Source organism: Agrilus planipennis, unplaced genomic scaffold (assembly GCF_000699045.2).
Source record: "Agrilus planipennis isolate EAB-ADULT unplaced genomic scaffold, Apla_2.0 scaffold55, whole genome shotgun sequence".
NCBI classification, from domain to species: Eukaryota; Metazoa; Arthropoda; class Insecta; order Coleoptera; family Buprestidae; genus Agrilus; species Agrilus planipennis.
Window position 1 is genome coordinate 1520584 of NW_020438918.1, and position 15212 is coordinate 1535795.

General features: G+C 34.6%; 2 protein-coding genes across 3 annotated transcripts; one reads left to right on the forward strand and one right to left on the reverse strand.

The window, feature by feature from the left end:
• The first annotated feature begins 1217 nt into the window (after window positions 1-1217).
• LOC108740089 (protein phosphatase PHLPP-like protein) lies at window positions 1218-9824 on the forward strand. Its single transcript, XM_025973729.1, has 6 exons — window positions 1218-1673; window positions 2183-2469; window positions 5000-5150; window positions 6092-6196; window positions 6255-6408; window positions 6532-9824. Exons 1-6 carry the CDS (start codon window positions 1557-1559, stop codon window positions 8955-8957), a joined length of 3240 nt encoding a protein of 1079 aa, XP_025829514.1. The 5' UTR covers window positions 1218-1556; the 3' UTR covers window positions 8958-9824.
• A 479-nt stretch (window positions 9825-10303) lies between these two features.
• LOC108740088 (LIM/homeobox protein Lhx3) lies at window positions 10304-12620 on the reverse strand. Of its 2 annotated transcripts, none has more exons than XM_025973733.1 (5): window positions 12013-12620; window positions 11687-11870; window positions 11314-11462; window positions 11049-11246; window positions 10304-10991 (listed from the first exon to the last, which is right to left on the reverse strand). In XM_025973733.1, exons 1-5 carry the CDS (start codon window positions 12248-12250, stop codon window positions 10840-10842), a joined length of 921 nt encoding a protein of 306 aa, XP_025829518.1. In that variant the 5' UTR covers window positions 12251-12620; the 3' UTR covers window positions 10304-10839. The 2 variants fall into 2 exon arrangements, with proteins under 2 accessions (XP_025829518.1, XP_025829517.1); XM_025973732.1 differs by having other exon boundaries at window positions 11314-11465; window positions 12013-12616.
• Window positions 12621-15212: the final 2592 nt, after the last annotated feature.

The window sequence follows — 15212 nt, forward strand, 5'->3', positions numbered from 1 at the left end:
AATAGTTCCTTAGTCACCAGTACAGTACCGGCAAATAGTTTTTAGTCACCGGTACTGTACTGGCAAAAATTTCTTAGTCACCGGTACCGTACCTGAAGATAGTTTCTTAGTTACCCGTACAGTACCGGCAAATAGTTTTTTAGTCACCGGTACTGTGCCGGCAAATAATTTCTTAATCGGCGGTACCGTACCGGTAAATAGTTTCTTAGTCACCCGTACAGTACCGGTAAATAGCTTTTTAGTCACCCGTACAGTACCGGCAAATAGTTTCTTAGTCACCAGTACAGTACCGGTAAATATCTTTTTAGTCACCCGTACAGTACCGGCAAATAGTTTCTTAGTCATCAGCACTATACCGGCAAATCATTTCTTGGTCACTGGTACTGTACCGGCAAATAGTTTCTTAATCATCGTCACTATACCAACAAATAGTTCCTTAGTCACCAGTACAGTACCGGTAAATAGCTTTTTAGCCACCCGTACAGTACCGGCAAATAGTTTCTTAGTCATCAGCACTATAAAGGCAAATAATTTCTTAGTCACCGGTACTGTACCGGCAAGTAGTTTCTTAGTAATCGGCACTATACCAGTAAATAGTTTCTTAGTCACCGGTACTGTACCGGCAAATAATTTCTTAATAATCGTCACTATACCAACAAATAGTTCCTTAGTCACCAGTACAGTACCGGTAAATAGTTTCTTAGTCACCCGTACAGTACCGGTAAATAGCTTTTTAGTCACCCGTACAGTACCGGCAAATAGTTTTTAGTCACCGGTACTGTACTGGCAAAAATTTCTTAGTCACCGGTACCGTACCTGAAGATAGTTTCTTAGTTACCCGTACAGTACCGGCAAATAGTTTTTTAGTCACCGGTACTGTGCCGGCAAATAATTTCTTAGTAATCGGTACAGTACCGAAAATGGCGAATAGACAAAGCGGTGGGTCGTAGGTTGGCCGCCCCTGGTGTAATCCCTACTGACTTTGCTTTTGTTTTTTTTTTGTTAATAACTGTAGGTTTCTGATAATTACCTATGCAGGTGTCGTAGTTGTTACACGGAAAATATATACAGCAAGAAGACGACGAATACCTACGGGATAAAGAAAAAACTTGTATAAATTTAGAGACCGAATTGCGACGTGATCAGAATTTTGACGATGTTTAACTGAGGACTTGGCGTGATCCGAAGTAGAATTGACTTCTCTTTTCTGCCGTTTTGTCACGGTTATTGTTACACCTAGAATACATTCGCGACAAAATTACCTAAGTTCCCTACGCTTTTTGCCTCCGATAATGTCGTTCTTGTTTAGTTTGTGAAAGACAGTCCTAACTTTAGAACCAAGTGTACAAATATTCGTCCATGTTACAGTTTTAAAAATTTGCATAATAACCCAGATATACTGAAAAGCCAAAAATGTACAAAAATAAAATGAAAATCGTCAACAACCAGTTGAGTGAAATGAAAAATTGGATGAAATCATTAACAACCTGTTAGTTAAGTTCAATAGTTAGACATTTAACTAAGAAATTGAAACAGTTGTGAGATATTCGGTAAAAATGTTTTTAAATATTCCACCAAAAAAACCAGCTCGTTCCTCAGCATTTCTAAGATCTAATTTCACATCAATTGGATCCGATGGCATAGAAATGGACTCATTGGAAAACGTCGAAGAGGTACATTTAATTTTATTAGGGATTTTTATTGGAAATAAATAATAGTACTTGTATATTAGTGCTTTTTTCACATTTGTTTTTGAGGCTTCACGTAAAAATTGTTTTATAAAAATATGTACCGTGTCACATACAGTAATTACATAACTAAATACATGAGTTTCATTTTTTTGTTCATTTTCTTTTGAGTCGAAATTTTTATTTGTCATCTCGGTGCTTTCTGGCATAAAGCAGAATAAACTAGTTATCTATTATTCTGCCTAATATGGAGTTAGATGAAGTTATAGACTCATCTGTTCGATTTTGTTTTGATATCCCAATCAATAACTATTGATGAACGAAATGTGTTGTTATTCTTCTGTTTTTTCCAACACATTTAGTCATTATTTATTTTTGTTCTGTTTTTCGTAATGGTTTCAAAAAAATTGTTTTCTTTTGTGAAAAAAGTACAATTATTATCACTCAGATCGGTTTTGTACCTTTTGTTTTCAAGAATAGTTCATAAATTATAGGTTGTTTTCACTTCTCCACGACAAACGGAGAGCCCAAAAAAGGATAAAATGTGTTTAAATCTGGACGGTATTTGTGATAAATTGGCAGACTGTGATTATTTTTTTGAGGACGTTAATATTCCTGATTCTTCCTTAAGGACTCTCATGGATTTACAAATTCTTACATTGCGACATAACAATATGCAAATATTTCCGACTAGCATTCTTAAAATTACTTCTTTGGTCAGACTGGACCTTTCCAACAACTGGTTACTAACTTTACCACCAGAAATAAATTGCTTGATCAAGTAAGTAATACCGTAATATTTAAGAAAATATATTTTGTAACACCAAAAACCTTGCTGATATTCGATGCTTCTTCAATATATGAAAACCATTTATTTATATATTAATAATAACGTAGAATTCTTACGTTTTTCCCAAAAATTTTTGAGATATTGAGATAAAAAAGTATTATCTTAATCGCTATGAAGGTGTGATGATGTGTAATGCATATTATTAAATTATATATGTAGATCATAATAGATTATAGTAACTAATAGCATATTGGATTTAAGGATTAAAGGATCAACTTGATATTGATTCAATAGTTAATATAAATTGCAATGAAACTTTCATAAATTGTGCTGAAAGTATTCATCCTATTGTAAAATATAAATTGATAATGATTAAAATCTAATTAAAATATTATTCAGTAAGAAAATAAAATAAATTGCGACAAGTTGACGATTTTAACATTCATTTTGAGGATAAAGCCAAATCAAATGACTCAATTTTGTAACGCAACCTAATGGAGAACCTATTCCCGAACCTGCATTTAGGAAAAAGTTAATTCCACCTTCTCACAATAATTGTATCTGGATTCGCCCCTGTTTGAAGCATAGTTTTAAACTAGGAATTGGTTAATTGGCTCTATTGATTACGACATAACGTTTATTAATTTTGTTTTATTTTCATTCGTTTCTGAGATAGTATTAGGCCTCCAAATCTAGACATAAAAAAATTTTCGCATGTAGTCCTTTAAATATAAAGATATTGAGAAATCGGAAAAAGAATAACGTGTCTACGATAATAATACGCGGCTTGTGTCGGTGCAACCGTTTCCGTTTGTTCCTGTTACGGTTCCTTGCTCATCCAAGACGCTGTATCGTCATCATCCGATTAGAATGAACGAAGAAGTAAAAAAAAAAAGAAGACGGTACAGATCCACGTGCTACGTTAAGTACATGGGATTCTTTATACGCGAACAAGTGGTTGTTGACTGACCGAGATAGAAACAAGTGCTGTGTGGTTACTGTTTGTGCGAACAAATTGGCTGAAATTCGGAAAATTTGTTACAGTCACTGACATTCGTTATTGTCACGAGAAGTTTTCACGAATATGACGGTAGTATCTTACAATTGTCACCGCTAACGGGAGCACGCAAGGTAATAGTGTGTAGGTACCAACAGGAGGGCCATGTCTTCCTTTAGGGTACCTCTGAGACATCCGGTTATCAGCCGGAAAATTCGCTGTCAAAAAATTTTGAATGCTTAAATATTTACCTTTCGATTTTACGATCAATTGATGAGTAATTATTATCGATTAAAACTACTACTAGGACTATTTTTTTTAATAAATAATTTTATTGATTCATTGAGTCAATCAAAGATTATCAGACAGAAAAATGTGTATACTGAATGATATTAATCATACACAAACCTAAATATAGATAATAAAATGAAACTGATCTTTTTAAGATTTGTAATATTGTAATTACCAGTGCAATAAATTAAGTAAATAGGAATACAAAAGGTCATTTATTGCCAAATGTGCTATGTAGGGTGGTGATTACAAATTTAGCTGATACCTATTTTTTTATATCTATTATGTTTTTGTGAATTTTTTTTGGCCAAAACTTTTAATCCCATTTCTAATTATTGGTACATTCTCATGAATTTTCCGATGATTTTCAAGTACCTATTACATAGAAAAATTGCTTGCTAAAAGTGTTTTAATTTATTCTGATTTGGTAATTCAAATGTAAAATATACTATTATTTTCCTTTTTCTATTTTAAATGCTCGATTTTTTTGCATAGCCCCATATTTTTGCATACTGAAGAACTTTTGCCTATTTCACATGGCTGCTATTTAAACGAAACTTATTTTTTCTATTTTTGAAGACTCTGTATAGGAAAACAAATATGGATAATACAGACAATAAAGTAGTAAAATAGGGAACAAGTTTTGTTTGAAAATTTTTGTGATTAAACTTTCAATTTAGCTGCAATGAGAATAATACGAACTTTTTTGATCAATTGTTTCGAAAAACATTTGAATATCGCCGCATTTTTTTCTGAAGAACGTTTTACAATAATTTTTTCGATTGGAGACATACTTCTTATGGCTGTCATTTAAAGGAAACCTTATTTTTTCTATTGTTGAAAACTGTGTATAGGAAATCAAATTTGGATAAAACAGACGCTCCTTTATTAAACTAAAGAACAAGTTTTGTTTAAAATCTTTTTCGATTAAACTTACAGTTTGGCCGCAATGGGTATATTGCAAACTTCTTGGGTCACCCTGTATACTCCCTCATTCGTCTTTACAGTAGAAGAAGACCAGTTTTGAAATAAAATTAAAAGTTACCATGCACGTATAGCATAATAATAAAGATAATTTTCTAGAACTTTCACCAATGCGTTTAATCTTCCGTTGTTTATTAGCGATTGTTTTAAGCTAGTCGTAATCTTTCCGATCTAACCCAAATGTTAATATCCGTTACATGATGTTACCTAATGAATATACTGCTACTCATTACTGCCTTTTCATTAAAGTCTAGAAGAACTTTTCCTGGATCACAATGTTCTTAGTATTCTACCACCAACTATATGGGATTTGAAGTTGCTAAGAGTCCTGAGGGTGGCACACAACAGATTAGCCCTACCTCCTGATAAATTTATAGAAATGAGATCATTTGTTCTAACGGTGAGAAACAAAATGTTTGTTGTACCTATTAATATATCAAAATAAAAAAAAAATAAAAAATATTTGCAATAATTATTTAACGGAATCGTATACAATTAAATAATAGCGCTTCTTATTTGTCAAATTAGTTGCCAATATAATTTAATATGGTGGCAGTATTAATTGAGCAACGAATAATGTAATTCACAAAACGTCGGGTTCGTCGCTTGACCTACTGTTGGAGTCTTTTCGGAAAGTGACGTGTACTTTGCAGTTTTTTGCAATCAATATCAATAAACGAAGGTTTCAGAAAATACTAAAAACGGCACAGTGAACGCTATCTGTAATCCTAAAATGTAGCATCGTGCTGCAGATGGCGTTCACTGTGCCGTTTGTAGTATTTTCTGAAACTCACTGTTAAAACAGCAGGTAATAGTTGGTCTGTGTTCTGTCGGAGATGCCTGCGACGCGCTGATGAAATCCAAAAAGATCGAAATCGCGATCCGCGTCTGGCAGTTTCGACAGAATACAGACCACTTCGAAGGTTTGTTTTCAAAATTTGATTTATAGAAGAAAGCCTTTTACTGACAGTTATTGAATCGTTGATGATATAGCTATGAATAATGCAAGAAAATAAGGCGTTAAAAGTCGGGTTCGTCGCTTAACCTATCATTGAAGTCTCTTCGGGAAGTAATAAACATTTCGCAGACACAAAGTAGATTTTTTCAAAATTCAATAAGCAAAGGAAAGCAGTTTTTAAAATATTAAAGATATTTTTAATAAGCACCTAAATAATAAATTATACAGACATTCGAAAATAACGACTTTTAGTTTTAGGTAACTAATCTAATATATTATATTATTTTCAAGTCACAAAATTATAAAGTAATTCCTATAACTTTCTGTTAAGCCGAATGTAATAATATCTAATATTTGATATTTGTTTTTTTGTTTTTTTAAAGGGTATTGACAAATTAACCGATAATTCCGAGAAAACAAAAACTATTACTAGCTTAAACTTGCGAGGTAACAGACTAAAAGGAAACATTATATTAGGAAATTATGGAGTAAGTATAAAAATTACTTGAATTTTCAGTTTTAAATGTAATCCAGTATTATTTTTAGAATTTAACGGAGCTCGATGTGAGTGAAAACAGTATAGAAATTTTAGATTTGAGTGCTGTAGAAAATCTGAAAGTTCTACACTGTTCAAAAAATTCCATTGTACAATTAATGCTTCACGGAAGGACTTTAATTTCAATATTGGCAGGCAATAACAGTGAGTATTTTCGATTTAAATGAGTTATTTGTAGTTGGTTGGTCGTATACTCAATTACTTGTTAAATTTTAAATGCGTTTTTATTGGTTAATAATTGTAAACTGTAAATTGTGTTTTGTTAAGGGCTCCAAACACTGACAGTGGTTCATCCCCCATATGGGCTAAAACATTTAGACATTTCTTACAATAATTTGGACGCATTACCCGAATGGATTTTAAACTGTCGTGATTTAAGATCATTATTCGCAAGTAATAACAATCTCAAGTCCTTGCCCGATCATATTTTTTGCAACGAAATGTCTCAGTTGTCAACAATTCAATTGGCCTACAATCAGCTGTACAGTCTTCCAACAATACAAAGAAAAATGCCAATAAACGAGCTCTTCCTACAGAACAACAACCTGTCGATTCTTCCGGAAAATCTTTTCACCTGTTTCAATCGGTTAAAAGTATTAAACGTTTCCAATAACAGACTTTACGAACTACCCACAACCGATGAAGTCCTATACATCGAGAAATTGTTTTTAACGGCGAATTGTTTATGCGATAGAACATTCGAACGCCTGTGCTCGCATTTGAGGAACTTGAAAGTTTTCCATGTCGCCTATAACAACTTAACGTCGATGCCTGACAATTTTCCGGCAATCTGGACGGAAATCGAGGAAATTGTAATATCCGGTAATCGAATAGTCCGACTTCCCGACGACATCGGTCGTCTTCAACATTTGGCAATCTTAAGGCTTCATTCGAATCTGTTGCAATCGTGTCCTAAGCTGTCGACGCTCAATAACCTGAGAGTTCTCGACTTGGCGCACAATCATTTGGACAAAATCGACCTGACAACTCTCATTCCTTCCAATTTAAAGTTCCTAGATTTGTCATGCAACACGAAGCTCCACGTGGACTCACAACAGTTCAACACCTACAGAACTCAAAGACCCATGAGTTTGGTGGACGTTTCCGGGAAGAATCGGACCACACTTCCCTTGACGCCTTCCTCATTCTGCGAGGCAGACTTAACTCAATCCAACTGGAGCGTTGGTTTTTCAGAAACTTCCGGGAGTAAACAAAAACTTTACGTGTCCCAGGTACGTCTGCCCGCGTTTTGCAATACCGAGGGACTTTTTGGGATCTTTGATGCTGAAAATTACACCGAAATACCCATCCACGTGGATAAGATCGTTCCAAGGATCCTTTTGGAAGAGAGAACGATAAAAGAAACCGCCAACGATTACATGAAATATACGATTCTATCGACGCATAAGGTCTTGAGGGATAAAGGTCATAAAAATGGCATGAATGCTATTTTGGTACATGTATATAAAGAAAAAGGAACCAACGAAAACCTTCTAATTGGCGGAATAAAAAGGTACACGATGAAAATAGCTAGTGTCGGTGAAATTAGGGTAGTTCTAGGAAAACAGTCGGGCCCCGTGCAGATTTTGCCCCAAAAGCAGATTAGAAGAGCTCAACTTGGTCACAATCACCTTCACAATCTCATTCCGGACCCGGAAGTTACCGACATAAACCTGGAAGAAAGCGACGAATACATGATAATTGCTAATAAAAACCTGTGGGATGTGATAAGTCCCGAAACTGCTATCAAAGAAGTAAGTTACCAACAGAATGTAATTCTAGCGGCAAAACGACTACAAGATTTGGCTCAAAGTTACGGCGCCGAAGAGAATTTGAGTATCATCGTCGTGAAATTCAATCTTGTCAATTCAGACGTGGACATCCTAATGCGAGAGTTGAGGCAAACAATAAGGAAGAACAAATATCAAAGCGAAAGTGGATTTTCTACGGCCAGCACGTGTCAGCCAGGCTGTTGTTGCGAAGCGTTGAGCAACGCGTGTACGACTTGTTTAGAGAAAATTCCCCTTCCACCCCCTATAATCACCAACGAAGATCGATCATCTCCCAGCGGTCAAAGCGATCAAGCCTGCAGTGACTGTAATTCGTCGGCAAAATTTTTCGTTCAACAGTTCCAAAGACATAACGATATCAAGTCGGCAAAAGGTTCGTCCTCAGGAGAAAGGAGAAGTTACAGGGGTGTAGCAAAAGCTGTTAGAAGTAGAAAAGATGAGGATAAAAACAAAGACGATTCCGATTCTGCTTTGTCCGAAGAACAATTTAAATGTTGGGAATATATGCTAGAGCAGAATACTCAGATGTTGTTTGATAAGGAATTAAATAGTTTGGGGAAGGGTGCGTCCAAGTCTCGCGCATTTCCGTCGAAACTACTGCCCATTTCTAGGAGCAGTCCCCACTTAGCGGAAGCCGGCACGAATTCGGGCATGTCCTTCTTGTCGAAACAATTTGGGAGTTCGAGATCGTATAATCCTCTATTGTCCAAATCCACGTCTAAGTTATACCAAGACAAAAAATTGATCGGGGGACCGCATGCCGCATATTTCGGAAGCTTGCAAAGACTAATGCCTTACAATTTAGAATACGACTTTGCCGTCATGCACGAAAGAGGTTTAGCCGATTCTGTGGACCTTGATAGAATGCAGCAATATTGGGGAGTTACCACCACCGAACTTTAAATGTTAGTAAAAGTGTATGCCAATAGCTACTTTAGTTTTAATGAACAGTATCCAACAGTAGTATACGTATTTTGATCTGTATTCCTTTTAGAGTTTTCTACGTAGAAATTTTTCATACATTAACTGATCCATTTGTAAAATACAATATAGGTATGTCTGCCGATATGAAAATAAAGATACTAACATGCAATTTATGCTAGTTAATTTTATTTGTTTAAAAAGTCTTTTAATACCCCTTTTGAAATGAAATATTTATGCAATCATCTGTTTGATTCCTCATCATCAGTCAGTCAGTCATTATTGATATACCACATCCTTAGCTCTCTACTTGCTTACTATTGATATTTTTCTGCGCCCCTTTGGTCTTGTTTTTGCTTTTAACATTCCCCTAACGAGCCCTTCATGTCTCAGAAGGAGTCGTACTTTATTGACTTCCTCATCATTATACCATCACATTTCAATTGCTTCTAACTTTGCTAATAATAAAGTCATTTGGGTCATGTAATCTGGATTATGTAGAGAACTATTACCTACCTGATATCAGCATTGTGTACCAAAAAGGCACACGTTTCAAAATAATTAATAGTAATTTCTTACGCAACAAATATATTTGAAGACATATGTATTAATAAAACAATATTCTTAAGACTAGAATATTCTCATTTTTCATACTGACACAATAATAATAATCCTTTAGATCCACGTTGACTAGAATTAACTGTATACAACCATATCATTTTCAAAATTCATACATACGCATTCACGCATACTTACATTCCTTTATATACAGCAATAGTCACTATTTTACATCACTTTTATACATCGTATGGTGAAAGGAATTAAGTATCATTGTTAAAAAAAAAAAAATATGACTACTTCTTCCTGTTAATTCCTTACTAAGATTTGCTAATTTTTGACGATTGAATTTATGATTCTCTGAATTTGAAAAGCTGGAACAATTTTGAAAGACAAAGTGTTTCCAAAAACGGGACTTGTGGGATTAATTTCTCAGCTTGTTCAGGTTCCAAAATTTTAGATTAATTTGTAGGTAATACCCGAGTCGAAAAATTGGGACTCATTTTATCCTCAAATGAACTATTTAGACTCATTTTTTCCTCATTTAGACGTTTTTAATCTCAGATACCTCAATAAGTTTTCATAAGACTCATCACATTGGATTCTAAAAAGTCTCATTTTATTCTCAATGTCTGCAATCCTATGGCAATAGTCCTCAATTTAACCTCAACAAGAAAAGAATGAGACTTTTTGAAGACAAAATGAGGTTTCCTAAATAATCTTTACTCCTCAAAAGTCTCATTTTGTCCTGATACGGGAAAACCGCGGATAAAATGAGACTTTTGAGTCTTGTAGTTTGAAATATCTCTAAAAATTCTATTGAGATCAAATGAGGACAAAATGAGTCACAATTTTTTGACTCGAGTATTAATGATGCTATACTTCTGATATCCAAATACTCAATCTTTCGAATTATCCCCGCATTTTTATATCAATGTTAAGGCATAATGGTCTTTATTTAGGCATTTCTTTTTGAACATGCCTTCGGAAACGTCAAGAACGAACAAATCCTTGCACAGAATTGAAAAAGTAGCTATGAGTCCGGTAGAAAGTAAAGAAAATTGGGTTGCACTAGCGACTGAAAATGGTCCTTGTAAAATCTTCATTCAAGTGTTACGGGCAATTTGGATATTTATCCAATTAATCCAAACGGAGGCGTCGTTGAAGTGTTAGAAACCAAAAGACGCAACTGTTGTGCGGTATAATGCGTGTGCTGATTTAAATTGTTATTATTGTTAGTATAAATAAAGCGGTGTCATCGAGAATGGTTTGGATGATGATTGATGGGAATTTTGGTATGGCTGGGTCAGTAATGTGCGCTGGACGGTTCACCCAACCACGAGTCGGGACTTGGAGGGAAGTCAGGGTATCCCCGGGGACTGCTATCGTTACTAATATCTGTATCACCGTTTGCGGGAATGCCGTGAGGAATCCCAATTCCTGGTGGAGGACCTTGGCCTGTAACAATAAGTCCATCGAATCGTTTAAGAAAAATGGTTGATGACTTTCTCTTACCAAGAGGAGCGTAAACAGACAGTTGATCCGAATAAGGGAAGTGGTCGTGGCCTTGTGGTGGAGTGTGACCCGGAAGATAAGACGGCGAAGTGGACCCGTGAAGGAACGGATGAGGACGACCGACACCACTGTGAGGCGAAGAGGTATCCTGATCCATACTCATATTAACCACAGTCCCATAACTGTCGTCGCTTAAGTCTAATTAGAGATCAATAAAAAATTAACATTTACTATTTTGTGTGGACGTCTACAGTAATAAACTTACCATGATGACTAAAACTATCAAGATCTACTTTCAATTCATCTTTATCTAACAGTTTGTCATGGCGTGGTGATGAACCCCCTTTCATTGACCTAAAGTATTGACTCCATCTCGTTCTACCTGCATCCTTTTTCAGTCGTTTTTCTTTTGCTCTCCTTTGAAAGAAACACAAACAACCCTTATGAAAATAAAAGAAGCTTTTACCAAGCTTAACAATTATCTATTTATTGCTAACGTTTAGTTAAATATTTAAATACTCCATCTTGAAACATTCTATCTTTAGAGTATTATGGATCATTACAACCATAACAATTACGTTTAAAAGATCATTTGTCATTCGTATTTCGGAAAATTAAACTTTACGAGACGAACTCACCTATTTTGAAACCACACTTGGACGACTCGCATATCTAAGCCCGTGTCTTGGCTTAGTTGCTCCCTTACGTGCCTTGCTGGCTTCGGACTATTATTGTAAGCATTTTTTAAAGTTTCTAATTGTTTGGCAGTTATTGTCGTACGAGGCCTTTTGTTAGGTTGATCTCCGTCCATACATTCCGCAGCTAAATCAACAAATAAAACATACAATAACAAACAACAAAATTGTCTAGGCTATTAAAAAATTACAATTCGAATCACAAGTTACCATCGAAATTTTGGTAAATCGTATGGTATTTTTTTGATTTTTGGTGGTAACTATTTTACCTTTACTTTTTGCTGTTTCGTAGTCAGGTTTGCAGACGAGTTTCCGGTCTTCCATTAGATAAAATTCGTCTCCGGTGTTAAGTTGACGAGCACACATGGCGCAAGCGAAACATTGCAAGTGGTAGACGTTGTCCTGAGCCCTGCGGACCACCTGCGTCGGGGGAATACCCAGGTCGCAACCGGCGCACTTTGTGCCGAAACGTCTGTACCCACAGCGCCACATAAACACAATCAGCATTGTTACATCAGCAAATTACTACGCTAAGTACACTTAGGGGATTTTTCGGAAATAAAATTTCGTATTTTTGAAAAATTTGAAGGGACACATTTCAAATTCGATCTACGTCGTGGTTAGTTGATCGATACTAATTAGGGACCATCCACAAATTACGTCACACGTTAAGGGGAGGGCGGATCAACGAAATGTGACATTGTGCGAGGGGGGGATTCAAATGCATGTCAAAATCTAAAATATTAAAACGCGAAATTTATATGTAAACAAAAATCTTAAAAATATTACTAACTCGATCTATATTTATAAGGTTTATGTCTTAACGTCGGACGGGGATAAGGACGGGCTTGAGGGGGTGGTTAAAAAATCATAAAATTTGTATAACGTAATTTATAGATGGTTTCTTAAAAAATCAATTAATTAATAAATTATAAAATAGATATCACATCAGAAGGGAAAAAAATAAAGATTAAATCGAAAATTACAAATTAGCTTTCTTAAATTGTACTGAATTTTATAGCATCTATTTGAAACTATATTTTGCATTTTTCTAAGTGTATTCGAAAAATAAAACTAAAGAAAACTAAAACTCAATTAATTAAATAGCCGATATGTTACACATTTATCTAGTAAAAGGAAATGAAATGTAAATTTCCTTTAATTTTTTTAAGAATATAAGTGTCAAAATTGTTTACGATTCGTGAAAGGAATACAATATGCCTAGATCTGTATTCCTTTTAGAGTTTTCTACGTAGAAATTTTTCATACATTAACTGATCCATTTGTAAAATACAATATAGGTATGTCTGCCGATATGAAAATAAAGATACTAACATGCAATTTATGCTAGTTAATTTTATTTGTTTAAAAAGTCTTTTAATACCCCTTTTGAAATGAAATATTTATGCAATCATCTGTTTGATTCCTCATCATCAGTCAGTCAGTCATTATTGATATACCACATCCTTAGCTCTCTACTTGCTTACTATTGATATTTTTCTGCGCCCCTTTGGTCTTGTTTTTGCTTTTAACATTCCCCTAACGAGCCCTTCATGTCTCAGAAGGAGTCGTACTTTATTGACTTCCTCATCATTATACCATCACATTTCAATTGCTTCTAACTTTGCTAATAATAAAGTCATTTGGGTCATGNTTTTAGTACATATATTATCAACTTTATTGTTGGAAGTACTTCTAGGTTTACGACTAATAAACGTTCGAACTTTCAAGTTGTAATGTTCGTAATTCTGTAGCGAAAATTTTAAGACGACATGTCATTAGATCAATTTCGAACTTTACGTCTTCGCGAAGGACTTCGAAGGATAAAATCAAGATCAAACAATTGAATGTGTACCTACTAATAAGGGTTTATGGCGTAGAAATTATATTTGTGGAACTTATTATTTCGACAAAACTTTAGTAAATATAACATAAAACTTTTTCTGTGAAAAATTACTTCGGTGATTAGACCGATTGTGCGTAATTTTTTATAGAACCCAGACGCTTATCTTTATAATTTGTTGCTTTGTATCATTATTATACATTTGTAAGTTATACTTATGTTTAAATAAGTTGGTACAATTTCAACCAATCACGAGACAGAATAACATGCGTAAAAAGTTTGAAATTAAAAGGCTAAAAGATATTTAAGCAGGTAGGTAATTCTTATGCTTTCAAAAGGTATTTTATCTATATCTCAATGAGAATATGATTATAGTGATTAAGAAAGTTGTAAGTTTAATTTACAATTAGATAGATGAAAAAGTCATACTCAAAATACTATCTGGTACAGAATCAAGAAGAATTGGAGGCACCCTGAACATTTCCGAGTAGTAAAGCTTCTTTTCGATATCCTTATTCACACACTGGTTGATCATTTTCCCGACTTTTTTAATCACAGACAAATCAGAAACACGTATCATTCACCGAGTTTATTTTCGGTTGTATTAAGGCGAGCGAGTGTATAAAAACTGACAATTTTGTCCTGCAAAAATGGTAGTTTTTTTATTCGGCGCAAGCGCTAGTATGAAATTTTATATCGACTCGCAAAACGCCCACACAGCTATATAGTTGAACAAGGGGCCCAGTTGCAGTGTTGTCACGTTTCCATATAATATTATACCAGCATCATATTTACTACGTTATTATTATAAATAGAATCGTCGACCTGCTCCCCCATTATACTGAAATGTATTTTTAATAAATTGTTAATTCAACTTTAGCAAGCTAATTCGCTTTTAAACCTAGCAAGTACGGACGCTTAAGTCATTTTACTAACTGAATTAATACACATTTACATACATATGCAATACAAATAATTTTATTAAATGTACGGAGTTTTCAATTTTTGTAACTTCATTTTAAGTTACAAAATAATTTATTGACTTAATAATCATTCTTACTTTTTCCACTTGAAAAAGCCACTGTGTTTATTAAGTATGTTTATAAATAAGTTTATGTTTAAACTAAATTATGTTTTGGTTCAATGATTTTTACTACTTATACCAAACAAATCGCTTTTAAGTCAAATAACGTTACTTATTAGTAGTGCGAAAATATACAAAAATTATGACAATAAAAAAAATTAACCACAGCTACCAGAGATAAAAATGTTCAGTCTCTCAGAGTCTCGAGTCTCCGTCTCTCATCGAGTCTCTCTGGTGTCGCTGAGAGGACTGTCAAAGACTCCAAACAAGAGGCTCGAGTCGCTCATAGAGAGATCCTCATTTCGTATGCACTCTCTGAACGAGAGGCTCGAATCTCTCAATAAGTGGTGTCTCGATAGACATGGTTAAAATTTTCTAAGTTTAACATATTTCAGAGATCCCAGTCTTTCTACGAGAGACTCGAGTCTCTCAATTTTTCAGTTTTATTCATTCAGTCTCTCTGTGAGAGACTCGAATCTCTGAATTAACAATTTTATCGTTCGAGTCTCTCATACAGAGACTGTGAGAGATCCATAAAAACA

What these genes read in the sequence shown, in the direction of transcription:
- LOC108740089 (XM_025973729.1), top strand. Translation starts at nt 1,557, where the DNA reads ATGTTTTTAAATATTCCACCAAAAAAACCAGCTCGTTCCTCAGCATTT. An exon ending in GAAATAAATTGCTTGATCAA is followed by an intron (nt 2,470 to 4,999) that starts GTAAGTAATACC and finishes TTTTCATTAAAG; the next exon opens with TCTAGAAGAACTTTTCCTGG. An exon ending in TGAGATCATTTGTTCTAACG is followed by an intron (nt 5,151 to 6,091) that starts GTGAGAAACAAA and finishes GTTTTTTTAAAG; the next exon opens with GGTATTGACAAATTAACCGA.
- LOC108740088 (XM_025973732.1), bottom strand. Translation starts at nt 12,250, where the DNA reads ATGCTGATTGTGTTTATGTGGCGCTGTGGGTACAGACGTTTCGGCACA. An exon ending in TGATAGTTTTAGTCATCATG is followed by an intron (nt 11,247 to 11,313) that starts GTAAGTTTATTA and finishes ATCTCTAATTAG; the next exon opens with ACTTAAGCGACGACAGTTAT. An exon ending in GTCTGTTTACGCTCCTCTTG is followed by an intron (nt 10,992 to 11,048) that starts GTAAGAGAAAGT and finishes TTATTGTTACAG; the next exon opens with GCCAAGGTCCTCCACCAGGA.